Source organism: Myotis lucifugus, unplaced genomic scaffold (assembly GCF_000147115.1).
Source record: "Myotis lucifugus unplaced genomic scaffold, Myoluc2.0 scaffold_8, whole genome shotgun sequence".
In the NCBI taxonomy this organism is placed as follows: Eukaryota; Metazoa; Chordata; class Mammalia; order Chiroptera; family Vespertilionidae; genus Myotis; species Myotis lucifugus.
Window position 1 is genome coordinate 9,263,115 of NW_005871056.1, and position 27,365 is coordinate 9,290,479.

General features: G+C 37.8%; 1 protein-coding gene and 1 pseudogene across 3 annotated transcripts in view; both read right to left on the minus strand.

The window, feature by feature from the left end:
• The window catches only part of PIK3CB (phosphatidylinositol-4,5-bisphosphate 3-kinase catalytic subunit beta), a 130,027-nt gene that overhangs the window by 70,176 nt on the left and 32,486 nt on the right, over positions 1 to 27,365 (minus strand). For 2 of the 3 annotated variants that reach the window (XM_023749581.1, XM_023749583.1), the window contains exons 2-3: positions 26,461 to 26,564; positions 821 to 1,007 (exon numbers count right to left, since the gene is read on the minus strand). In XM_023749581.1, coding sequence (XP_023605349.1) covers positions 821 to 991 — 171 coding nt within the window. In that variant the 5' untranslated portion in view covers positions 992 to 1,007; positions 26,461 to 26,564. Of the gene's footprint in view, positions 1 to 820; positions 1,008 to 26,460; positions 26,565 to 27,365 lie in introns of those variants that run through there. The other variant, XM_023749582.1, reaches the window with a different exon arrangement.
• LOC102442623 lies at positions 11,995 to 13,505 on the minus strand (annotated as a pseudogene).

Here is a 27,365-nt window from a genome sequence, read left to right on the forward strand (position 1 = left end):
GGAGGCAGCTGATCAATGATGTTTCTCTGTCATTAATGTTTCTACCTGTCGCTCTTCCTTCCTCTCTCTCTAAAAATCAATAAACATATTTTTTTAAAAGCTTGTCATAAATACTTTTTCTTTAAATATCATAACCCTTGCTTTCCAGATTGGGTTCAGCTACTTGAAAAACATTAAAGAGAAAGTTTAGAAAAACAATTTCATTTATGTTTCTAAGTCTTTACAAATCAATGGCACTCATCAATTCACTTGAAAAAATAATCCAACAAAACAGGCAAGCCTTGCTATGTAAAAGAAATAGCTTCCAAATGAGGACATACCATTCATATCTGAGGGGGGAAATAAATCTAGTGAATAGCAGAAAACTTTTTCTTCCCCAAGAGTCACCATGAAAAGTAGTGGGTTAAGGATGGAAAAGAGGAAGAGAAGGAGAAGGAAAAGAGAGAAGAGACAACCAACCAAAAATCACATAGGAAAAAAAGCGTAATAAGCTCAAAGATTTTAACTCAAAATAAAACTTTCTTTGACAATGTCAAATTCCTTTTAATAAACTGAACAAACATTTCAAACTAGCTAACATAAGCTTATTTTTCTTAATTCAGGTATCACATATGGATTTTTTAAAATTAAAAGTGAGAGTAAGAATGAGGATGAGATAAAGCATGAATCAAAATTTTTCAATGTCAGGAACTAAAGATTAAAAGTCCCTCAAATGTATCCTTTGATTTATATTGTAAATACTTTCCATAATAGAAGAACATGTTCCCTTAAGTGTTATAGTAATAAGCTACATTTATAGAAATCCTAACTATTATCATACCTGTTTAATATTAGAAATGGTAGCTTCCCGAGGTACCTCCAACTGGATATAAATCCCAGTGGGCAAAAGGAAATCCACAGGAATGGAGCCATCAGATGCTATCTGTGAATCCACTGCCCAGATGTCAAGGATGTCTGCCATAGCAGGAGGCATTATGAAATTGAAGCACATTCATAACCATGGGGCCCTAGGAATCAGTAAATAAAATTTAGTGAATATTTAGCCAGATATTACACTAAAATATGATAAAGCCCACCAATCCATAATTAGTCCTTGTATGTCAACATAGTCAGTAATGTAACAGGAGGCCAAGCAACAGTAAGCCAACAGAAATAAATTACTTAAATATACTTTGGTTATCACTACATAAATATTACACACAATCACACACACACTCCACTGACTCAAATTCAACGTAAGTATATCACATGTGAAAGATGAACAGTTAAGGATTACAGGGTCCTGAGAAAGTTAACAATCACTCAAGAAGTGATTATTTCCAGACTTTACTTAGATGATATTGGCTTCTTTGGCTGAGTTTTTCTTTGCAAACTCCAATGAAAACAGCAATCAAGAGGGCCTTCTTTCGAAAATAATTTTCTTCCAATCTCATGTGAGAAACAAAATATCATCAACTTAATCCCATGACCCGCCACCTAAGTATTAAAAAGACCAAATCCCTCCACCCAGCTAGCAAAGTCCTTGGTGCTAAGTTTCTGGCCTATGTTCCTTTCCTCTCAGCACTTCATAGCCCAGACCCTTGTGCCACAAGTGCCTTTAACCTTCCTACTGTTAGACCTATGTTCATTGAGGCTGACACTCCTGCATCAAAACCCTATCCTAACAAATGCCCCCCTCAACTGTGCCATTTCAGTCTCATCTATTCTTTAAGAGCGTCCTTCAAGAGGTACAATGACAGTGGGAAGGACACTGGCTTTGAAGTTAAATGAACCTAGGTTCAAATCCCTTTATTCAAAGTATGAATGTGTCACAATAAAAGACACAGGAGCCAACTTAAAGCATCTTGAGCATCAGAAATAATGATGACACCCATGGGTTGAAACACATCAATCTATACAATGTGTGACTTAATAATTATATAAAAAAAAAATAAGCCCGTTATTGGTCACCACTGAAGGCTGCTTGGACCAACTTATTATTTTGAAAACTGATAAAGAATGAGGAAGTAAATCACACATTTAACCTGCATGTTTATACTAATTCATAATTGATGAAGTTAAGGTGTGTGTTTTTTAAGAACAATTTTAGCTAATAAGTGCAAAAAGAATAATAGAATTAGAAAAATCACCATTTTGCAACCTCTAATGAAATAATGGATCTAGGCAAGGATCATTAATGGATGCTAAAAAGAAATTTACAATATAAGGTGAAAAGATAATAGGGAACTTTACAATTCACTGAATAATCCAGGTGGAACTTCACAATTCAGGTTGACACCACCTAAACTCTCTGAATAATCCAGACATGTAGGCTCTTGTACTACAGCAGTAAGTACTACACAGTTACTACCTATATCAGCCGTGGGCAAACTACGGCCCGCGGGCCGGATCCGGCCCGTTTGAAATGAATAAAACTAAAAAAAAAAAAAAAAAAGACCGTACCCTTTTATGTAATGATTTTTACTTTGAATTTATATTAGTTCACACAAACACTCCATCCATGCTTTTGTTCCGGCCCTCTGGTCCAGTTTAAGAACCCATTGTGGCCCTCGAGTCAAAAAGTTTGCCCACCCCTGACCTATATGGTATACTTAAGACTTTTAAAAAAATGTACTTGAATCTAATGAAGTCTCAGATTTGATATATCTACCAGTTTACAGAAACTAGGGAAAATAGAGGAGAAAGTTAAACAATCAAGGAAGCAATCAGAAAGTAGTGTCCAAAATGTTGGATCATCAATAAAACAATCAATAACAAGAAAGCAAACTAATAACAGGAAGGAAAAGGCTGGTGGGAGGACTGTTAAAATAATAAAAGAATACTTAGGAGACATAACCAAATTCAATGTTGATGTGAACAAATCCTGTATAAAAAACTATCTTTCAAACAACCTAGAAAATTTAAATATGAATTGAATATTAGATGATATTGAGAAAATACTGTTAAGTTTGTGACATATAATATTGGAATATTTATTTATAAAAATCAGTCCTTATCCACTAGAGATGCATAATGGCAATACATGTAGGTGTAAATAGCATTATATTGGCATTTGCTTTAAATTATTCCAATTTTTTCAAAAGGGAATGGACAGCTGGTTTCAAAAAAGTTTGTTATAAAAATAAGCTGATGAAAAAAAATCTTTTCAACAAATGGTGCAGGAATAACTGAACATCCATATACTAAGAAAATGAACCTCAATTCATATCTTAAGCCAAAAATAAAAATGAATTCAAAAGGGGCCACAGGCCCAAATGTAAACTCCAAAACCAAAAACCTCAAGAAGAAAACAAGAGAAAATCCTGTGATCTTGGATTAAGCAAAGATTTCTTAGATATGAATTTATAAATTTGAAAAATTGATAAACATCATCAAAATTGAAAACTTCTGACCTTATTAGATACAATCGTTCATAATATCAAAAGACTGCCTGGCCAGTGTGGCTCAGTGCATTGACCTATGAACCAGGAGGTCACAGTTCAATTCCTTGTCAGGGCACATGCCTGGGTTGTGGGCTTGACCCCCAGTGTGGGGCGTGCAGGAGGCAGCAGATCAATAATTCTCTCTCATCATTGATGTTTCTCTCTCTCTCCCTCTCACTTCCTCTCTGAAATCAATAAAAATATATTTTAAAAAAACAAACAACAAAAAAAGCCACAGGCTGGGAGAAAATGCTTACAAATCATATTAAGGGCTTATATACAGAATACATAAAGAACTCTTAACATACAATAATAATAAAACAAACACCTCAGTTTTTAAACTTTGGCAAAATATTTGAACAGACACTTCATCAAAGCAGATATGTAGATGGCAAAAGGGCTCAATATCATTAGTCAATCCAAAGTAAAAAACAAGATACCAATATACACTTATTCCAAAAACTAAAATTAAAAAAGACCAATCATACCAAGTGTTGGAAAAGATTCAGAGGGAACTAGAATTCTCATACACTGTTGGCAGTTTCTGAACATATATCTACTATATAATCTATTATCCCATTACTAAATATATATAAAAAATAAAAATAGAAATAATGAAGACACATATTCAAAAACTGTACACAATTGTTCACAGAAGCCTTACCTGTACTATCCAAAAATTGGAAATAACTCAAATGTCCTTCAACAGATAAATGAATAAAAAAATTGTGACTTATTCATACAATGGAATACTACACAGCAAAAAAAAAAGCACTACTAATATATTCAGCATTATGGATGAATCTCAAAAGAATTATGCTGACTGAAAGGAGCCTGACAAAAAGAGTACATACACAATGATCCCATTTACATAAAATTCCAGAAAATGTACACTAAACTATAGTGACAGATTAACTTGTGTGGGGAAGTGGGTGGGAGAAGCAGGGAGAAGGAGAATACAAAGGAACACAAGGAAACTCTTGGGAGTGATGGATATGTTGTGTTCATTGTCTTGATTGTGTTGTGCTTGCAAGTCCTATACATGCATCAAAATATATAAAGTTAGCCCTAGCTGGTTTGGCTCAGTGGATAGAGCATCGGCCTGCGGACTGAAGGTCCCGGGTTCAATTCCGGTCAAGGGCTCATGCCAGGGGTTGCGGGCTCGATCCCTAGTAGGGGGCGTGCAAGAGACAGCTGATTGATGATTCTCTCTCATCATTGATGTTTCGATTTCTCTGCCCCTCTCCCTTCCTCTCTGAAATCAATAAAAATATATTTAAAAAATATATATCAAGTTATGTACTTTAAATATGTGTACTTTATTATATATTAACTAGAGGCCCAGTGCATGAAATTCATGCACTCAGTGGGGGGGTCCCTCAGCCCGGCCTTCCCCCTCTCCCAGTCCAGAAGCCTGCAAGGCATGTCCGACTGATGGCTTAGCGCTGCCAAGGAGGCAGAAGAAGCTCCTACCACCACTACTGCGCTCTCCAGCCATGAGCCCGGCTTCTGGCTGAGTGGTGGTCCCCCTGTGGGAGTGCACTAACCACCAGGGGGCAGCTCCTACATTGAGCATCTGCCCTCTGGTGGTCAGTGTGCATCATAGCGACCAGTCATTCTGCTGTTCAGTCAATTTGCATATTAGCCTTTTATTATATAGGACTATACCTCAATAAAGCTGTTTTTTAAAAAGTGAGAGGGATAGATGAAACAAAAGCAAAATGTTGATACTTGCTGAAGTTGGGTGATAAGTACATTCTATTACTCCTCTGCTTTTGTGTACGCTTATAATTTTTCATAGTAAAACATTTTTATTACATCTTATCTATACCAACTACCTTCTATGTAAATTTTGGTAAGTCACTGAACCTTCCTGAACTTCCATTAATTAAAAAAAATAAATACTATGAGGTCAAGATGGCCACAGCATAGGAGTACATTAATCTCACTCTTTAATGAACAAATTCAAATATACATGTATATGGAGAGCAAGTACTCCTACGAGACAACTAAGAGCTGAATGAATAGCTTCTGAACAATAAACGAAAGACAGAATACAGAAGGAACTCTCTAGGGTGGAGGAGCAAGCAAGTCCCACTGTTTAGTTCTCCTCCACTGAGATATGGTGGGCTGAGTTCTCTTCTGGTACTTTGGCCTACCTGCAAGATGATTACAGCACATTCCCAGCTACACTGCCTAAAGCCTTTTGCTTCTAAACACAGAGAACAAGCATGAACAAAATGCTGTCACAACACACATTTGGCCTCCCTGCCTGGAGCTACTCCAGGCAAGCAAACTAGTGCCCAAGGCTCCAGAAACTTCTGCATGGCTCCACCTACCTTCGCCAAACTACCAGGCAAATAAAGACTAGAGGTCATGCCCTGACCAGGTGGCTCAGTTGGTTGGAGCATCATTATGTACATCGTGTATTAATAATAAAATATTATTCAGAAATAAGAAAAGCTTGCCACTGCGACAACATAGGTGGACCTGGAGGGTATTAAGCTAAATGAAGTAAGTCAGAAGAGAAAGACAAACACCATATTATCTCACTTACATGTGGAATCTTTTAAAAAAAAATGAATGAACAAAACAGCCCTAGCTGGTTTGGCTCAGTGGATAGAGCATAGGTCCGAGGACTGAAGGGTCCCAGGTTCAATGCCAGTCTAGGGCAAGTACCTTGGTTGCAGGCTCAATCCCAGTCCTGGTCAGGGTGCATGTGGAAAGCAACCAATCAATGTGTTTCTCTCACATTGCTGTTTCTCTCTCTGTCCTTCCCCCTCTCTTCCACTCTTTCTAAAAATCAATGGAAAATATCCTCAGGTGAAGATTAACAAAAACAAACAAACAAAAAAACCCAGAAATATATCTATACATATAGAGAACAAACTAGTGGTTGCTGAAGGGGAGGGAGGAGGAATGATGGGAATACAGTGGGGCCTTGACTTACGAGTTTAATTCGTTCCGAGACCGAGCTCGTTAACTCAATTTACTCTGTCAACTCAATGCAAAAAATCGGCCGAGAGACAGCTGGTATCTCAAAAAACTCGTTAGTCGGGACACTCGTAAGTCAAGGCCCCACTGTATAAAAATAAAAGCGTTTAGGCCCTGGCCAGGTTGCTCAGTTGGTTAGAGCATTGTCCCATTCACCAGAAGGTAGCAAGTTCAATTCCTGGTCAGGGCACAATTAATAATTGCCAAAATGAGTTGCAATATCAAGCATTTTTTTGTACCATCTCAAAATGCATCATAAAGGAAAGTTTAATCCTTTAGCTTTATAGCTAACCATGTTCTCTCTTTGCTCACTAAAGGAACACCACACCAACCTCCAAAATCAATTCCCCTATCTTCAATTTCAAGGACAAAATCCTCACATTCAAAATGTCAACAATTTAGAATGAGTCTGATGATTCAGCAAGATATTAAAGATGCTTGTAAAGAAATACTGTTCAAATAAGAGACCTAAAAATATTTTTGTCAACCAGGGGTAAATTCTCAAAGGGAATATTACAAGGCTATACCCAGGTATATAAATTTCTGCCTTAATACTTTAAAATTAGTAATACACTAATAACTGAGTTAAAGGTTGTCAGACTTTGTAAACACTCCAGGGAGACATTTAGTATATAATTCACATATAGGTTGAACTTCACATATAGGTTGTACTTGTGTGTCCCTTTAACAAAAGCAACTTTATTAGACTAATTTTCAAGTACTTCAAGCTAAACACTATCTATAATAGTGATGGCGAACCTTTTGAGCTCGGCGTGTCAGCATTTTGAAAAACCCTAACTTAACTCTGGTGCCGTGTCACATATAGAAATTTTTTGATATTTGCAACCATAGTAAAACAAAGACTTATATTTTTTATATTTATTTTACATATTTAAGTACCATTTAACAAAGAAAAATCAACCAAAAAAATGAGTTCGCGTGTCACCTCTGACACGTGTGTCAGAGGTTCGCCATCACTGATCTAGAAAAATGGTTTTTCGTTTTCTTCTTTAAAAATTTTAAAAATTAGTTTACATTGAAACTTATTTTGTACTAGTGTTCTGGTGCATGGATTTGTGCACACTGAAGGGAAATTAATTAGAAGAAATATTTTAATATCGCTATTTGCATCTTGTTAATGAAAAGAAAATAGTATTCTACCAAGTCTCCTATCTACCTACCCAAGGCTTCTGTGAGGACCAAATGAGATGAGGCATGGGAAAGCACTTCACAAACATTTGGTTAAACTGTAAAATGTTTCTACCTGGCTATAAAGCAAAGTGGGTTTCTCTGGCTGACGAAGTCGCTAGGGAGAGGAAGTTGGGCTGTTGCTATGTGATGTCATTACCTGGCACCCACAGCAACTGTTTCTGGGCTGGGCTGGGCTGGGGGCCACATTTTGCACTGGGGGGGGGGGGGGGGAAGGGGGGTGTCTTGGCAGTGTTGCCTGTGATTTGGTGGGGTGTCACTCCGGGGTGGTGACAGGGCCTGTGTTCCACTTGGGGGAAGCCAAGTATTGGTATGTCAATGCCAGGTCCATGGTGCCATTTATTTTTAAACTAGAGGCCTGGTGCACAGATTCGGTACCCCTGGTGCACAATCAGGGCCGGGGAGGGACTGTGGAAGGGCTCCAGGGCATGTCCGGCCCATCTCGCCCAATCCCAATCGGTCGTACCCCAGCAGAAAGCTAACCTACCAGTTGAAGCGTCTGCCCTGTGGTGGTCAGTGCACATCATAGCAACTGGTGGGATGGTCGAATGATCGGTCAGACACTTAGCATATTAGGCTTTTATTATATAAGATGGACAGTGCGTGTCATGGCAGCTTCTGCATTGTCTGCCCCGTGGTGGTCAGTGCATGTCATAGCTACCGGTTGGACAAACGGACACTTAGCTTTTATACTGAAATTTATTTTTTATTAGTTTCAGGTATAGCAGAAAAATGGTTTTTAATCCTCTCATATTCAATATTCTTTTTAAAGTGTTTTTATTAATTTCAGAGAGAGAGGAAGGAAGAGGGAGAGAGAAATAGAAACATCAATGATGAGACAGAATCATTGATTGGCTGGCTCCTGTACACTCCCGTACCAGAGATTGAGCCCACAACCCAGGCATGTGCCCTGACTGGGAATCAAATCATGACCTCCTGGTTCATGGGTCAACTCTCAACCACTGAGCCACACAGGTCGGATTCAATATTTTTTTTAACCAAATATTTTACAAATACTTTAAAATTCTGAAATAAAACCCTATATAATAAAAGGGTAATATGCAAATTGACCCCAACAGCAGAATGACTGGGAATGACTGGTCACTATGACACACACTGACCACCAGGGGGCAGACGCTCAATGCAGGAGCTGCCCCCTGGTGGTCAGTGGGCTCCCACAGGGGAAGCTCTGCTCAGCCACAAGCCAGGCTGATGGCTGCCAGTACAGCGGTGGTGGTGGGAGCCTCTCCCGCCTCCTCAGCAGCGCTAAGGATGTCCGACTGCAGCTTAGGCCTGCTCCCTGCTGGCAAGTGGACATCCCCTGAGGGCTCCCAGGCTGCCAGAGGGATGTCTGACAGCCAGCTTACGCCCAATCCCCCGGGGAGCGGGCCTAAGCCAGCAGGTGGTCATCCCCCGAGGATAAACTCCCCTGGAAAAAAAAACCCAAAAAATAAAAAACAAAAACTGCCCTGTGCATTGTAGGATGTCCAATTATCCCTTACAAAATAGTAGAACCTCCCCCAATCACCGATTCAACAACAAGCACAACAAAATCACCTCCCACAAATTAACAAAGCATCTTATGAAGGAAGTTCACCCTGGCCACTTGCAGAACCACAGCTCTAGGACAATTCCTATTATATCTAAAAGTAGTAATGAATGGGCTCTTTGCACAATTTATCTAGACCTACTTGAAGTGTGTATTTAAAACAGTATAAGGAACATAACTTAGCATACATTTCTATGTGTCAGTCAATGGTGTTTTGTGTATTTATCCATGTTGTCTGGGGCTAATTCTTGAAGGGTAAGAGACAGGCTAAGTAAAAAATAAATGAGGTAACAAGCCAATTGCTAGAAGATAATCTTTTGTAGAGATATTCTGAATAAAATAAAATTATTGCTACGTATTTGAAAGTAAAAGATATCCTAGTTTGTACTTCCCTATGTCACCCACCCTTCTTTTATAGTAAACACCACACACAAGAGTTCAGTCTGTGAAGTAACAAAGAGTTTCAGGTGAGGAGATAGGTGATTTAGGAGTTAAGGAGTTACAGACTTTTCCCATTTTAAAGATAAGAAACTAAGACCCAGCCAAAACCGGTTTGGCTCAGTGGATAGAGCGTCGGCCTGCGGATTGAAGGGTCCCAGGTTCGATTCCGGTCAAGGGCATGTACCTGGGTTGCGGGCACATCCCCAGTAGGAGATGTGCAGGAGGCAGCTGATCGATGTTTCTCTCTCATCGATGTTTCTAACTCTCTATCTCTCTCCCTTCCTCTCTGTAAAAAATCAATAAAATATATTTAAAAAAAAAAAAAAGAAAGAAACTAAGACCCAGAGAAATTAAGTAAATTATCTAGGATTACACAGAGTCACAGCCAGGACCAAAAGAATTTTTTTCCAAGTAATTAGCATACTTTTAAATTCTTTATTTCTTTTCCTTATTTTTTCATTTTTTCTTTAAAGGAAATGTTCTTCACAGGGTTACCTAACCCAGCAAGATTCTCAGTCTTGTATCAGTCTTTTGTTTGAGCACCTACACAAATGATCAAAGGCCAAGGACAAGCATTGAACAACTATGAAAACTTTTTAAGGAAGCTATAAGAGGGCACAGGAACTTCACAGTGACAATTAGCCAACTAAACCCTTAGGCTGTAATTACAAACCCATATCCTGTGAATTGTTCATTGGCAGAAAGAGAGGAAAGCATTTAAATGTTCTCAGCTTCCCTGGCAAGTGCCACCAGAGCCATTGGATTTTACTTCAAGTTTAAATGACAAGCAGAAATCAACATAAACTTGTTACATACATTAATAAGTTCAACCAAAACCTACTTTGGAAAATCGTGGGAGAAATCTTAACAGAGACTGAAAGGGAATTTTTAAAAAATTAAATGCAATAGAGCTTACCCAGTATTTCTCTCTTTCCTGTTAACTGATATACCTAGAAGAAAAGTGCATGTTCATAAAAGAACAGAACATTATGCCTGGCCACTGTGGCTCACTGGTTGAGCATCAACCTATGAACCAGGAGGTCACGGTTAGATTCCTCGTCAGGGCTTATGTCCAGGTTGCAGGCTCATCCCCAGTAGGGGGTGTGCAGGAGGCAGCCAATCAATGATTCTCTCTCATCATTGATGTTTCTATCTCTCTCTCTCCCTTCCTCTCAACATTAGCACTGAAAGGGGCCAGGCACTGACGACATGCACTGCACTACATTTACTAATATTTTTAACCTTGAGGTTTCAATCAGAGGCAACTTAAGTGATGGGATTTTGATTCATCTGGACTTCAGCCCTCCTGTCCTCATTGTTCAAAGACAACAAATCAGCCTTTATTGTTGATTTGTTAACAGTAAAGTATACATTATACTGAGCAGTGAAAAACTGAACAGTGTAGAACAGTGGCTCTCAACCTTCTGGCCCTTTAAATACAGTTCCTCATGTTGTGACCCAACCATAAAATTATTTTCATTGCTACTTCATAACTGTAATGTTGCTACTGTTATGAATCATAATGTAAATATCTGATATGCAGGATGGTCTTAGGCGACCCCTGTGAAAGGGTCGTTCGACCGCCAAAGGGATCACGACCCACAGGTTGAGAACTGCTAGTGTAGAATTTCATTTTATAAAAAGTTATTTGATCCAAATCATTATAATTCTATGTAAGAAATATTTCTAAAGTAATTCTACAAATTACTAAAGAATAATTGCTAAAACATTATAAGTTTATCCTCTCAAGTAGAAGATGGCACTCTAAGTTGCTTTTAGAAAATATATCCTTATATTTCATACCTACTAATCCAGTAATTCCAGTTCTGTAATTTACATATTTAAAACTTGATTAGAGAAAAATTTTCATACACAAAGCAAAATATGCAATATGACAAACTTACAAACAAACTGTCCAGACATGAAGCAATAATTAAACAATGATATACCCATTTGGTGGCATATTAAGTAGCCATTTAAACTGGCTTGTCAAGTGTGTGCAATACTATAAAAGTGTTTATAAATGATATGAAAACAGAAAAATATAAAACCGTACAAAAGTATAATGAGAATTCTGTTTAGTGCAAAAAGAGGAAAAAACCATGAGCACAACCTAATGCATACAAGGGTGCAAGAAAATATATTAATATAGTTTGAAATTAACTATGAATAAATATTTCCTTTTTTCAAAGTTTCATTAATGATAGCATACAGCTTATACATTTTTAAAAGTTTCCTTTTCAGGACACTGACGAATCCAAATGAAAGGCTCAGGTTAGAGTTATTTTTTTAATGCCATTTTCATTTAATAAGCCAATAGTACATCCTGCTGTGATTACAGCAGGATGTTTTTATGGCATCGCTGTAGGACACTTGACAGCTGGCACCCTCTAGCTCACTGTGCCAAGTGAGCATCCCTAGCACCAGCTCCTGGAGGAGACCTACAGGTGGAGCGTGTAGCCCAGGTATTTCTTGCCAAATGGGAGCTCTGTGGTGAAGAATCCTTTAGGAAAAGGTTTCTTGGCTTCCGCTTCAGGATGGCTGGGAAGGACCATCACGCTCTCTCCAACTTTCCAATCACCTGGGATGGCAACCCTCTTTTCTGCAGTCAGTTGGAGAGAGATAACTACTCCGAGAATCTCTTCAAAGTTCCTGCCAGTGGTAGCTGGGTGAAGGTAGCTTCTGCTTCTTATCAGGACCAAAAACAAACACCAGGCGTGCCATCACGGGCATGCCCTTTTTGTCCTTCTCTGCTGGGTCCAGCATGCCCAACAGGATAGCGAGGTCCCGGTTCCTATCATCAATGACGGGAAAAGGTAACTTTTCCGTGGGCTCTTCGCAGTTTTAAGCACTGATATCCTCGCTCCAGGCTAGATGATGGTCAACACTGTCTACTGAAAGGGCAATCAGCTTAAAGTTCCTCTTGGCAAATTCTGGTGTCAGCTTTGCACCAACAAGTGTTACAAAACATACCATTAAAAAGGGGCTTTTGGTCTAACAGGGTTTAGAATCACTGGTATAAAATTCTTTAAAGTTCTTTATAGATAAGTTTTACCAATTTGTATTCCCACTACCTTAATAGTTGTATATAGCATCCATTAACAGGATTGTAATCGAGTTCTTGAGTTAATTTGCATTTCTCTAATTACTTGTAAATTCAAATTTTTAAAATATTTAATGGAATCTGTGTTTCTATAAGTGCTTGGTCATAGTATAATTTATAGGTTAGAGATCATTCCACTTAAACATTAATGGTCTTTTTGCATTTCGTAATGAATGATATGTAAAAATGTTAGAATTCTGAGTTATTGACCTGTTGTTTGCTTATCTCAGGCTTTGTAACTTTCAATATGTTAAAATATTCTATGCAAATAAACTGAATAATTTGGTATCTTAAAGAATATTTGCTTTGAAAATAATTTTCATTGTGATCAAATAAAGCACACAAATTTCTAAAAGACACTTATTCCTGATCTAAAGGGGAACACTTGTAGTTTTTGCCTACTGAGTATGATGTTGGCTGTGGGCTTGTCATACTGGTATATGGCCTTTTTTAGGCTGAGGTATGTTCCCTCTATTCCCACTTTGCTCAGAGTTTTTATCATAAATGGGTATTGGATTTTATCAAATGCTTTTTCTGCATCTATGGATATGATCATGTGGTCTTTATTCTTCATTTTCTTTATGTGATATATCACGTTTATTGTTTTGCAAATACTGCACCAACCCTGTATCCCTGGAATAAATCCCACTTGATCATGGTGTATGATCTTTTCAATGTGTTGCTGGATTCGGTTTGCTAATACTTTGCTGAGGATTTCAGCATCTATGTTCATAAGGGATATTAACCTAAATTTTCTTTCTTTGTCATGTCTTTATCTGGTTTTGGAATTAGGATAATGCTGGCCTTATAAAATTAGCTTGAGAGTCTTCCCTCTTCTTGAATTTTTTTGAATAGTTTGAGAAAGACTGCTGTTAGTTCTTTGAATGTTTGGAAAAAATTCACCTATAAAGCTATCCAGTCCAGGACTTTTGTTTGTTGGGAGTTTTTTATTACTGCTTCAATTTCACTAGTTGTAATCTATCTATTCAGATTCTCTGACTCTTTCTGATTTAGTTTTGGAAGTTTGTATATATAAATTTAAATTATCCATTTCATCCAGAATGTCCAATTTGTTGGCATATAGTTGTTCATAATATATTCTAACAATCCTTTGTATTTCTTTGGTGTTATAAAATATTCTATTTTAAATTACTTACATTAACTTGAGTTAGAATATTTAACTTTTTATTAATTAATGCTAATCAATTTTTTTAGTGTTCTAATTTTCTTTCGTCTTGCTTACCAACAACAAAAAAGGATGATTATTCTAACGGGGTATATATTTCTAAGAAAGATATATTTCATCCCCACTATATTCTCTCCTCAACCTATCCCTTCTCTTCCTGAAGCCCAAATGAGTAGTATTGTGAAAAGGGGAACTAACTGTTAAGCCTATTTCAATAACTATTTGACTATAACCATATTTTAGGGCAAAAGTTGATATTTTCCTAAATAGATAAAAATTTACTACTAACATCTATTACAAAGTATGTGACCTACATATTAGGCAAGTATTCTCTATTTTTAAACATTTTTATTGTTTAAAATAACACATAAATTAAAAAGTACCAAACCAATTATTGAAAAGCAACACCTATTATAAAGCAAACCACAGTCCAGGTCAAGAAATACAACACTGCCCTGGCTGGGTGGCTCAGTTGGTTGGAGTGTCGTCCCATACACCAAAAGGTTTCGGGTTTGATTCCCAGTCAGGCACATGCCTAGGTTGCGGGTTCAATCCCTAGTTGGGGCAACCAATTGATATTTCTCCCCCTTCCTCTCTCTCTAAAATCAATCAAAACATATCCTTGGGTGAGGATTTTTTTTTTTTAAAAAAAGAAAGAAATACAACACTATCTGCATCTTCAGGGTGTTCCTTTTAAATAGCAACCTCCTCCCCCTCCCTAGCCTCTCACCACAATACTGATTTCTGTGGTAAGCCCTTTTTGCATTTTAATCACTTTAGTTAATAGTAAAAAAGTGAAGCAAATAATTCTGGCTTATTGGATACACTTTTGCATCTATCATGCACATAAATATTTCAGACAAAAGTTTCATTGTCTGGATGACTGTTTCTGTTTCTCACTCCAGTGGCAATGGATCCAACAGACTAACCAGAGTGTTCTCTTGAATGTCAACAAATCTTCATTTGGAACTGGTGTCCGATCAATTCTGGAACATTTCTCTAACAAGTGACATTATGACAATCAGGAATGACTGTATAGCAAAGGGTACCCACATGTAAGCACTGTGAGTCATGAGTCAAATTGTACAAAAGTGTGGTGATACTGGTGAGTAAATAACCAGCAGCCTTCACATCCAGGAACTGAACCAGTGCCAGAAAGCCATCTGGATGGCAAACAGTAACACGAGAAGAATTTTAAATAGCTTACAGCTGTAGAAAAAGCACTATTCCAGACTCTGAACCTTTTAGTTATTTCTGTCTGCTGTCATGTTCAAAATAAGTTATAATACATAAAAATTAACAGAGCATCCCAAAAAGCTGACATTTCTCCCAAGCCATTTCAGGATTACTCCTTTGCATGCTGGTTTAAGTTGGTCTATGCAAGTATTTGTTTGTTTTATAGCTTTTACTTGGAGACCAATGTTCCTCCTAAGCTATCCAGCCATAAATGACAAATGCTTCTGTGTGTAGTTTTTATTATCCCTTCACTACTGACATAAACTGAAAATTTAACAACAACAAAAAGTAGGGAAAGTTGTCCCTGGTGCCAACTCTTCTTTCACTGCCTATTCTCTCTAGAGGACCCAGTAAGTCAAGAGAGGCTGGCTGATAGTGTCATCTCAGTGCTAGTACTTGATTAAGAGAGAAAGGAAGAAAAATTATTAGACTTCAAGTCAATAAATATTTATTAAGAACTCACGCTGTTTAAGATACCATATCACACCGTAGTTTGGGAAAGATGGGATTATAAAAATAAAACATGGAGCCCTTTGAAGCCCATCCTGCACCACAGCACTTAGGTCAGCTGAGAAAGACAAGTGGGAAGTACGACTGTTCTGTTTATTTGGATGATGCTCCTTCTTAGACTGCTGGGGGGAATAAAACAGAGAAAGATAGTGAAGGCTTATAGGACCAGTTATAGTATTTTCCACCTCAACCCCCACAGAGCCTCAACCACAAGAGATGAGGATGAAATATTGGGAATTTCAGAAAGAGGTTTGGAAAATAGTGTCTAGGGATCAGGAGACCTGACCTTAAAGGTGAGGTAGCACCACAGTATTGCTGCCATGAAATCCCCCTCATTGCCTAACTGCTCCTGCCGACCACGAGGACCAGTGCACAACAGAATAAGTACTGGGAGTTACATGATTTGGAACAGCAATTTTCAACCTTTTTCATCTCATGGCACACATAAACTAACTACCAAAACTCTGCAAAAAACATATATTTTGCTGATCTGACCCAAAAAATAGGTATAATTTTGAATGATTTAAAATACACACACACACACACATATTAGTAATTACCTACCCTTTTTGCTCCAAAGTGAATTTTAACAAAATCAGGTGCCTATACTGTTCATAAGAATTTTTAGTATCAAGTATTAGTCAATCACATGCAACTTTATTATGCAATATGACCAATAAGATGCAACTCTATTATATGACCTATACATTTATGGCTCAAAACAGGGCATTCACATTGGTCAGCTATTGTTGTATTGGCTGTTGTCATTTTTTTTAATTTGACAATCCAGGGGAAAAGAGGTCAGTGCTCCTGACTAAATAGGTATCATATGTATTAAAAATTCTTGTAGCATACCCGTTGAAAATCACTGGTTTGGGATATCCTAAATAATAAAAGGCTAATATGCAAATAGACCGAACAGCGGAACAACTGAACAGCGGAACCACCGAACAACCAGTTGCTATGATGTGCGCTGACCACCAGGGAGCGTGCACAGAACATGGTGGGCGTCAGCCGCGGTGGGATGGTGGAGCAAGGTGAGTGGGGGCGCCCAGACCAAGGTGGGGGCGCTGATCGTTGTCATCAAGGTGAGCCTCTGGTGGTTACTGAAAATTCTTTGCTCCCACCCGCTGCCCCCACCTGCTGCCGGTGCCGGCCTGCTTGCACCCGCTGCCAGTGCTGGAGCCGCCGCTCGCACCCACTGCCGGTGCCCGGCGCCAGCCCTGATCACTCGGCACCAGCAGTGGGTACGAGCAGCGGCTGCTGGCCTCAATCGCCCCTCAGGGCTTCTCCACCTCCCCCTGCTCCTGAGGGGAGATTGGGGCCAGCAGTCACCTCTCGCACTCGCTGCCAGCAATAGCCCCACTTGCACCCGCTACTGGTGCCGGCCCCAATCGCGCCATGCCTTCAGCAGGTGCGAGCAGAGCTGGTGCTGTCAGCACATGGGAGCGGGGGCTGGAGGAGCGGGGCTTCCGGCAGACAGGGAACCGGGGGGGGGGGGGGGGCAGGAGGGGCCAAGCGGGGGCCCGGAGGATGGGCCGAGACCTGCCCCTGTGCCTACCGCAGCCTCGTGGCCCACAGTTCCTTTCAAGGTGCACGAATTCGTGCACTGGGCCCCTAGTACTAGTAATAATTCATCACAGGAGTTCACTATGCCTAGGTTCCCAAAAGATCTGATATCTTCATTTATTTATGCTTCAAATTCAGCTTCTGGATAATGTCCTATATTTAATTTACAACATTTAATATATCACATTAGTTAAAAAAAAACCTCAAACCTCAAATCCATTATTTTTAAAGCAGCATGATTTTTCCTTCTGATGAAAACTTTTAAGACCTACTCTCTTAACAACTTCCAAACATACAAGATAGTATTATTAACTATGGTCACCATGTTGTATAGTATTACATCCCCATGGCTTATGTATAATCAAAGTTTGTACGTTTTGACCCCTTGCATCCATTTTGCCAACCTCTAACCCCCTACCTCTGGCAACCACCAACTGTTCAACTTTTTGTTTTTTAGTTCAATATACAGTATAAAAATGAAACTTACATTACCCAACTTTGATCTGTCAAACTTCAGTTAAAAAAACAACTATCAAAGTAGTTTCCTTTAAATCGTAACTGCTGAAACTTACAGTCCAAATTTATAAATAAACTGATGCAAGCTCTAGTCAGCTTCCTTAATTACATGTTTATAAATATATTTAATAATCTGAAAATATAGACTATTTAAACAGGTTCTTAATTTAGCATTTAAAAACTAACACATTTGCCTACTACTTTGTACAAACACATAACATCAGAATTACATCACCTCACATAATAAGCTTCCATTCATGGTAGAGTTGGTACCCAGGGCCTAGATAAAGCTAAAACTATGAGTAGCCTAGTTGTGATAACAAGGAGCCAATAGTGATGAAAAAGCTTTAGCATCTCATATTCCTTCAAAATTGCATTGAACAAGGTGAATGGAGACACAATGGAAACACTTTCCTTGTGCCTTTTAAATTTAATCTCTAAGAAAGAAGGATATGTATTATATTATAAATCTTCTTGAGTATAGATACCTTATTTTATGAGATCTACAAAAATAAAAGATTACCAGGGCCACTGTGAAAGAGACTGCTTTTCTCCTGCCACAGTATGGAATTGGGGCTCTGCACTTGGCAGACTAGATATTCTAACCTCCTCTAGAAAAAAGCAAAACACCATAACGTAAGTAGTTTATGTATATTAAAAATACAAAACTATTATTGCTTAATAACATGTGTGTAAAGGTATGAAAGGCAAGCAAGAATAACAAAAATTCACAAAACTATAATAGTGATGACCTCAGAGAGGGGATATACATGCTCATGGGACTGGAGGCTGAACAGTAAGAAATAGTCATGTACTAAGAGTTCTCCAATGGCATGCTGAAAGGAAATGCCACTTCAGGTGAGGTATTTTAAAAGTTAGTGTGCTGCCTATATCTTCTCTTTTCTTTTCCACTGGTCATAGAGAATGAAAGTCATAAGACAGAAGAAATCACCCAGAAGAGAATCCACCCACCAAAGAGGACAATACACTTTAGACTCTTCCAGGAGTAAAAAATAAACATCTACTGTGTCTGAGCCATTATTTTCAGTCTTCTATAGCAATTTGGACTTCACTAAATTTAGTCAAATACATAGTTTAGATCAGCATTTTCAACTGGTGTGCCGCAAGAATTTTTAAAACATGCAATACCTGACTATTTAGTCAGGGGCACTGACCTCTTTTCCCCTAGATTGTCAAAAGAGAAAAAAAAAAAAAAGACAACAGCCAACACAATAGCTGACAAGTATGAATGCCCTGTTTTAAACCATAAATATGTAAGTCATATAATAGAATGGTATCTTACTGATCACATCACACAATAAGGTTGTGTCTGATTGGGTAATTCTTGGTACCAGAAATTCTTATATACAAATATAGGCACCTGTTGTGTTGTGTTTTTTTTAAGTCACACTGGAGCAAAAAGGGTAGGTAATTAGTATTATTATATATTTTTGCAAATCAATCAAAATTATACCTATATTATGGCAGATCAGCAAAACAACATTTTTGGTGTGCTGCAGAATTTTAATAATTAGTTTATGTGTGACATGAGATGAAAAAGGTTGAAAATCGCCGGTTTAGGTAGCTGCAAGGCCATGATTAAAACCCCTGTATCGCCCAGCCTTGCTCAGTGGTTAAGCATTGACCTGGGAACCAGGAAGTCACGGTTTGATTCCACGTCAGGGCACATGCCCAGGTTGTGGGTTTAATCCCCAGTAGGGGGTGTGCAGGAGGCAGCCGATCAATGATCCTCTCTCATCATTGATGTTTCTCTCTCTCTCTCTCTCTCCCTTTCTCTCTGAAATTAACAGAAATAGATTTAAAAGGAAATTCATTCCTTTAAAAATGAATGAATGAATGAATGAATAAATAAGTAAATCCCACATATCCTCCTCAGTCATATTCAGTCCATTGACTGGTTTACTCTATCACTGTATTTTCCTTATCACCCTTCTTCATCCAAACAGAAAACAGAATCATGAAGAGAAGTGAGGGAACATCATAATGAGAGTACCATTATGACACTAGCAGATCATTCTCTCCTATTTCAACTCAACAGCTTTCACCCTTGTTTATCACTTGCACAATGCATTTTTTAACTCACTGGCAGAAATGAATATATTGACTACTCTCTTTCTGCTCCTAACCAGTCATCTAACTAGAATTACTATCTTTCTCAGAAATAAGTGTAGATGTACAAAGTATGTGAATTTGAGGCAGGTAAAGCCAAGAGTAACTTCCTAGAAAAGCAGAATTTTAGCACAGATTTGAAGAGAAGAAATTCTAGGCAAAAGGAGAAAGAACATATGCCAAGACCTAAAAAAAAACACACACACACACAAAAAAAACACACAGAAAGGCAGAAAACGGAGAATGGTATTGGAGAGGCTGGCTAGCTCCAGATTCTGGTAGGCCATATAAAAGGTTGCTCTTATTGCAAAAGAACAAGAAGAGATTCAATGAAGATGTCAAACAGGTAAATAAAAATTGATCAAATAATTTTTATAAATTACAGTGAAAAAATTAATATGTAAAGAACAAAATCCCAATAGAAAAATGGACAAAATAATTAAACAGAAACTTCAGAGGAGCCCAAAAAAAACCCCAGAAACATATGGGAACAAAAAAGTTCAATGTCATTAGCCAGTCACCAAGGAAATGTAAATTAAAACCATAATGCTATGACATTTCATAGATCACTGCTGGTGGGAGAACAAACCAATCCAACCTCTTGCAAAGAATCTGGCATCAAAAATTCCATTATTAGGTTTATATACTAGGAAAATCCTTATCCAAAAATGTCACACGTACATAAATATTCAATGTGGAATTTTTCATAATACCCAAAAACTAGACATAACCTAAATGTACATTAATAGAATGATCAATATGTTGTATTGAATATTTTATAATATGGAAAATTAACAAAATACAGCTAGACACATCACTACAAATGAACCATACAATGTTAAGAGAAACAAATAATGTGATTTCATTTCTCAAATATAAATACAAAGTTAAATATTGTTCAGAGATATAAATGTAGGTGATAAAGTTATAAAGAAAAGCAAGGAACTAAACAATTCAGCAAAGTGTATCTTTGGGAGGAGGGAAATATGATAGAGGAAGGCACATAAGTTAGCTAAGCTGTTACATACATGTTTTATTTTTTACTCTTTAAATTATAAATTTGAGTTTTCATGTGTTCTTCTGTATATATGCTACATTTCACAACTTTATAAAATGGATTAAGAGCAATAATATGTGTAAAGGCCCTAAACAGCACCTGGCATGGAAAATCCATTTGATGGGAATCCATTTCCATTTTCCTCTGCTATGACCTCAGCGTAGGTGACAATCAAATTCAAGCTCCAGATTTCTACTGTCACCTGCCAGCACTATTCTCACCTCAGAATCCTGACTATCCTCAGGCCCTTACTGCTTCTCCTTATAACAGTGGTTCTCAACCTGTGGGTCGCGACCCCTTTGGAGGTCAAATGACCCTTTCACAGGGGTCGCCTAAGACCATCGGAAAACACATATATAATTACATATTGTTTACAGTAGCAAAATTCCAGTTATGAAGTAGCAATGAAAATAATTTTATGGTTGGGGGTCACCACAACATGAGGAACTGTATTAAAGGGTCGCAGCATTAGGAGGGTTGAGAACCACTGCCTTATAACCTTTACCCCTGCCTTCTCTAAGGGAAGTGACATTAGCAGCAACAGCAAGGAGTTGTGATCCTGCTAACTCTATTTCTGCCACCCTTGCTGATATCTGGATAGTGTGTTCCTGAATGACAGGGACAGGCTTTTTCATCTCTGGGGCTCCACACAGTGCCTGATACAAGTCCTCAGTAACTATTTAAACAGGTAAACAATAGAGCTATATTACTAGTGAAAAATAAGATCAAAGTTTAAAATCAGGCTGGTGCTTACTCATGTTCCCCAGGTCCCTTCATAGTTTTATAGAAGCCTCTCTTGACTGCTCAGGAACACCAGAAAGACACATCCAAAACTGCTTTAAAATCTTTGTCCACAAAAAAGGTGGATTTGTACTCATGGCTATATGTAATGAATCTCTATTCACGAACAATTCTTAATATTTTGAGTAAAAATCTAGATCCTTTTTCAAAGTAACATAAATGTTTTTCTATTTAAATTTTAAATATTATAAATGTAAACTTAAAATATACTCTGCATTATGCATAAAGCTAGTTAATCCTCCACCTAAATAAAACAACAATATTTAATAACATATGTGACTGTTTAGCATGCTCGTATATTGGAAAACTGTATTGAGATCAACAAGGCAGCCATTTATGTTGTCCTTTATATACTACTTCCTCTGTCATGTGACAGTCAAAAGGCTAAATGAGATGCTTGCAGCAAAGAAAACAATTTTGAAAGGTCATGCTACACAGATAGTCAGAATTTCTTTCACAATATCCTTACTGTGTATGGCAGACTATATGACAATCTGACCACAGTTATTTTCTGAGTAAAGCAAAAAGCATGTTATTTATCAAAGGACCAGAAACAGTAGGCACTCAACAATATAATCTTTATGAACATTTTTTCTAACTGCATAAACATCCAATGCAATTAAAGAAAAAGAACCCTGGGGCAAAGAAAGAACTGGAGGAGGAAGAACTGGTAAAAACTGGAAGGCAAGTATAAACCACTCCGTTTATTCATTCTGTTCATATAACATGATAAGAAGCTTCAAGCAAACTTTTTCAAATTAAAACACCACGTACCAAGGGAAAACATAATTATACAATATTGAAGACAATGACTATGATTTACTTCAAATTTTCCAAATCTTAATGACAATTGCAACAAGGTACAAAGTTTCAAAAACCTCTCTGCAGGGGCTGTAATCCCACCAACATTTTTTCCCTTAATAACTTTTATTGGTCTATTTTCCAACTGAACAAGGAATGTCTTCCCCACCTGTTATATAAATAATGTGTCAATCAACAGGAAGATAAAATTCCTCCAACTACTTTTAAAATTTCCAATCTCAGAGATTAACACGTATATTCTTTGAGAAAGAAAAAAAAATCATTTAATCCTTTTATCCAATCATGAGCAATCAGTTATTCTATCTAGAAATGAAAACAACCTCTCTCAATATTGCCACTAAGCCGTCCAGTTCTCATATGCTTCTTGACTCTGGTTCTGACTGAGAAAAATAATCTTTGCCTTACTTGCCTATTTCATCGGCAGCGTTCTCCTGAGGCTATTGAAAGTACTTAGTATATTTCAGTATATTTACACTTCATAGCCAAGTTACACAGACATAGTAACCACAAGTTCCTGGAAATGCATTCTTTTTAAGGCCCAGAATTTTAATTCCTGTCAGGATTTCTCACTAATAGAAGACAACTTTCTTAACCAGTTCTAACTTCATGGTAGAGTATGAGGATTTGTGTTACTTCCAAAACTACTAGAAAACAATATATGATAAACATTCTTTTAAGGAAATATACTGAAAACATTCTACTGCCCAAAAGCAAAGATACACTGTAAACCAAATTCAGACAAAGGCAACCCTGTGTATTACTGCTGGGAATGTAAAATAATGCAACTGATGTGTAAAAGAGTACAGTGGTTTCTCAAAAATTTAAACATAAAATTACCATATGATCCAGTAATTCCACTTCTGGCTACACACCCAAAAGAACTAAAACCAGGGACTCGCCGAAACCGGTTTGGCTCAGTGGATAGAGCGTCGGCTTGCGGACTGAAGGGTCCCGGGTTCGATTCTGGTCAGGGGCATGTACCTGGGTTGTGGGCACATCCCCAGTAGGAGATGTGCAGGAGGCAGCTGATCGATGTTTCTCTCTCATCGATGTTTCTGGCTATCTCTCTCCCTTCCTCTCTGTAAAAAATCAATAAAATATTTAAAAAAAATAAAAATAAAAATAAAAAATAAAACCAGGGACTCAAATAGACATTTATACACCCACATACATGGTAGTATTATTAACAATAGCCAAAAGGTGAAAAGTAACCCTTATGTCCATTGATGGATGAACAGATCAACAAAATGTGGCTTATACACAATGGAGTATGATCCACTTTTAAAAAGAACATTGTGACACATGCTACAACATGGATGAACCTTGAGGACATTATGCTAAGTGAAATAAACCAGCCACAAAAGGATAAATACTGTATGATTCTATTTACATGAGATATCTAGTATAGGCAAATTCACAGAGATAGAAAGTAGAATATTGGATATCTGGAACTAGAGGTGAGAGAGCAATCTCCATGTCCTTGTTTAATGGGTACAGTTTCAGTTTGGGATGATGAAAAAGTTCTGGAGATAAGAGAGTGGTCACAGTTACACAACATTATGAATGTATTAAATAACAGTGAACTGTACTCTTAAAAATTGTTAAAATGGTCATCATAGCTGAATGGCTCAGTTGGCTGGAGTATCATCCCATACACCAAAAGGTTGTGGGTTCAGTCTCAAGTCGAGGCGCACACAGGAGGCAACCAATCAATTTTCTCTCCCAGGATACCAACCCACCACTGATTATAAACCTAGTAGATAACCTCAAGCCCCAGCTTATTTAAAAAGCAGGATACAAACTATAGTTTTCTTTCTCTTTGCCTAAAAATTCCTTGATTCACCCTCTCTTCCATTTGTCTGCTTTCTAAGCAGAAAGGTTGTACTCTTTGGTAAAAGTTAAGCTCTTTGCCCATGTCCTTGATCTCAAAACATCTTACCTCCTCTGGGCAATTAATCGCTCTAATTTTTAAGCTACTCTACATGCTCTAATGCAGTGATGGCAAACCTATGACACGCGTGTCAGAGGTGACACACGAACTCATTTTTTTGGTTGATTTTTCTTTGTTAAATGGCATTTAAATATATAAAATAAATATCAAAAATATGTCTTTGTTTTACTATGGTTGCAAATATCAAAAAATTTCTATATGTGACACGGCACTAGAGTTAAGTTAGGGTTTTTCAAAATGCTGACACGCCGAGCTCAAAAGGTTCACCGTCACTGCTCTAATGGATCATTCCTTTTTACAAAATATACCAAGTGCTAAAGCTAAAAATATATTTTCCTATGTGGCTAACTCCTCAAAATGACCACTGTCTCACATCCTGCACAAATTCCTTGAAACACATTCTGTTTTATTCTTCCAGCTGTATATTTTGTAAAACCATTTACTTAAACTCTTATGATTCATCCTGGTCTACTCAATCTGTTATCTCAGTTCAATAACCTCTTAATAATTAAATTCAATGGCCCCTTCTAGGGTATTAAAATCCTTAATCTTTCTATAGTATCTCTTCCTTCTGAAGAGCCCCTCCTTAAAACTCTTTATTGTGCTTGAGAAAAAAACACTGCATGATTATGGTTTCCTTCATGCCTTTATTTTTCCTTTACTGATTCTTTTTAACAACAGCCACCCATTATAACAGGCATTCTAAAGTTCAGTGTTTCACCTTTTTTTCCTCTGCTCTCTGCTAAGATACTAGAAATATTATCTACTTTCACAGCTTTAACGCCATGTGAATTACTCCTAATTCTGTATCTTCATGCCTTAATTTATCTTTTCCTGAATTTCAATCTCATATATCCACATGTAAGGAGATAATTCTCAAAGTTCTACCTGTACCCCCAAAATACAAATATGTCTAACAGAATTCATCATGTTACAGTCCTACCCTCTAAACCTCTAATACCAATCTTTCCTCACAGTTTCCTTACTTTTCTTTTTCTGTTCATGGTACCATCATACTTCTAACCACTGTAACTCAAAATCTTGGATTCATTTATATGACTTCTTTCTTCCATATTCCCTGCCATTCTACCTATGAAATCTACCCTGCAAAATGAATTCACAGATCAATGACTTTCACTCCTACTACTCATTCGGGTGGTCATTATTTCACTTCTTCAGCATTTATCAATGCTATCGTTAACCAATTAATTTCATAGCTATTTGTTAAGCTCCTAACTTGCCTGCTAGACTAAAAGCTCAGACTAGCAGGCAAGATAACAACATCAGGTAGGGAATGTCCATCATTGTTAATAGAATAATGAGGGTGTTAACAGTATAACCACGTTATTTATCACCCAAATCAGTAGACTTGAGAGTAAAAAATGGCATTAAAAATAGCTGTGTAATTACATAGTATTATGTGTCAATTATATTTCAAAGTTGGAAAAAATAGTTGGGCATTACTTGATCTACAAGAGCCTTAAACCAGGATATATATGATCACACTAACTCTAATTTTAGTTAAATGATTACTGCATCCTAAGTACATACTACATGATGGTTTAGTAAATGAATTAAGAGCTGAAATATTCACTTTATCACCTCCTTATTCTTTACTCCACTGCTAGCTTACTTTTAGCCACAAACACTGTCCTGAAATGGGCCCTGCTAGAGCCAGCAATGAATGACCTTTTAACTGCCAAATTCAAAACAGTTTCTTTAGTTTTCAATTAACCTCTCTAAAAAGTTTTCAACATTACTAGCCCCTCCTCTCTTTCATGAAGCTCTGTTAACTCTGTGGTAAACTAATCCTAAACTGTCTTAAAACAAGACCTAGTATCCCCCAGCTCCCACCCCAAATAAACTAAAAGATTTAGAATCTAACCAATATTCACAGTTTCCTTTTATATTTTACTTCTGGAAAAATAATGTAAGTAATCAAAGATACAAAATTGAATCCTTACCTGGAAATGGTAGCCCCCATTTCAGTCTTTTAGGAAAACAGATGGCATTACTTATTTTTTTAAACGAAGTTTTCATGGAAGACTTTATCAGATTAGAAGACACACTACAAAAAACAAGTAAAGATAAAAGGTATTAACATTAAATGTGCTAAATTAAAAATAAACAAAATAAATTTTATTACTTTTATAACATTTAATTACTCTAACTATATTTTTAATACGGGGGAAATATAAAACACACATGAACCACAATATTAAAATTATAGAATGTTAAAACTGGAAGGGGCTTAAGTGGATTTCCTATGCAACTAAATGCTCTCCTCTTTCTTTAAACCTTCCTATATAATAAAAGGCTAATATGCAAATAGACCAAATGACAGAACGACTGGTTGCTATGATGCGCACTGACCACCAGAGGGCAGATGCTCAATGCAGGAGCTGCCCCCTGGTGGTCAATGCGCTCCCACAGGGGGAGTGCCGCTCAGCCAGAAGCTGGGCTCACGGCTGGGGAACACAGCAGGGGTGGTGGGAGCCTCTCCTGCCTCCATGGCAGCACTAAGGACTCCTCGGGGGATGTCTGATTGCCGGCTTATGCCCACTCCCAACAGGGAATAGGCCTAAGCTGGCAGTCGGACATCCTTTGCACTGCTGCAGAGGTGTGAGGGCTCCCACCAACGCCACTGCACTCGCCAGCCGTGAGCCTGATTCAGGGCTTCTGGCTGAGCGGCACTCCCCCTGTAGGAGCACATCGACCACCAGGGGGCAGCTCCTGCGTTGAGCCTCTGTCCCCCCGGGTGGTCGAGGAAGGTGAAAGCAACCAAGGCAGGAGCGACGGTGCGGATAGTTGTATAATGAGTCATTTATTAGTTTAGAGCAAAAAACTTAGAGAAGAAAATATTATGTTT